General features: G+C 51.5%; 1 protein-coding gene across 1 annotated transcript in view; it reads left to right on the forward strand.

The window, feature by feature from the left end:
* LOC119593592 (A disintegrin and metalloproteinase with thrombospondin motifs adt-1-like) overlaps window positions 1–233 on the forward strand; it is a 60,261-nt gene that overhangs the window by 44,734 nt on the left and 15,294 nt on the right. The window contains exon 4 of the mRNA XM_037942546.1: window positions 21–147. Within this exon, the coding sequence (XP_037798474.1) occupies window positions 21–147 (127 nt within the window). The remainder of the gene's footprint in view (window positions 1–20; window positions 148–233) is intronic.

Below are 233 nucleotides of genomic sequence, written 5' to 3' on the forward strand. Positions count from 1 at the left end.
CCCGCTGCCACCCTCCACAGTGCCAAAATACAACCTAGTAGTGCCACGGGTGTCAGGAGGCGGATGGCACCCAAAGAGGAGCGCCCGGTCAGCTCCGGAGGCTCCTACTCTCAAGTTCGATGCTCTGGGACGCTCCTTCAACTTCAAGTATGCGCTTTTTTGGGGGACTTTAAGTTTATCCTGAACTTAAAGTGATCCTTATTTAATCTGACTTAATCTGGCCTAACCTAGTC

Source organism: Penaeus monodon, chromosome 32, assembly GCF_015228065.2.
Source record: "Penaeus monodon isolate SGIC_2016 chromosome 32, NSTDA_Pmon_1, whole genome shotgun sequence".
Taxonomy (NCBI): domain Eukaryota; kingdom Metazoa; phylum Arthropoda; class Malacostraca; order Decapoda; family Penaeidae; genus Penaeus; species Penaeus monodon.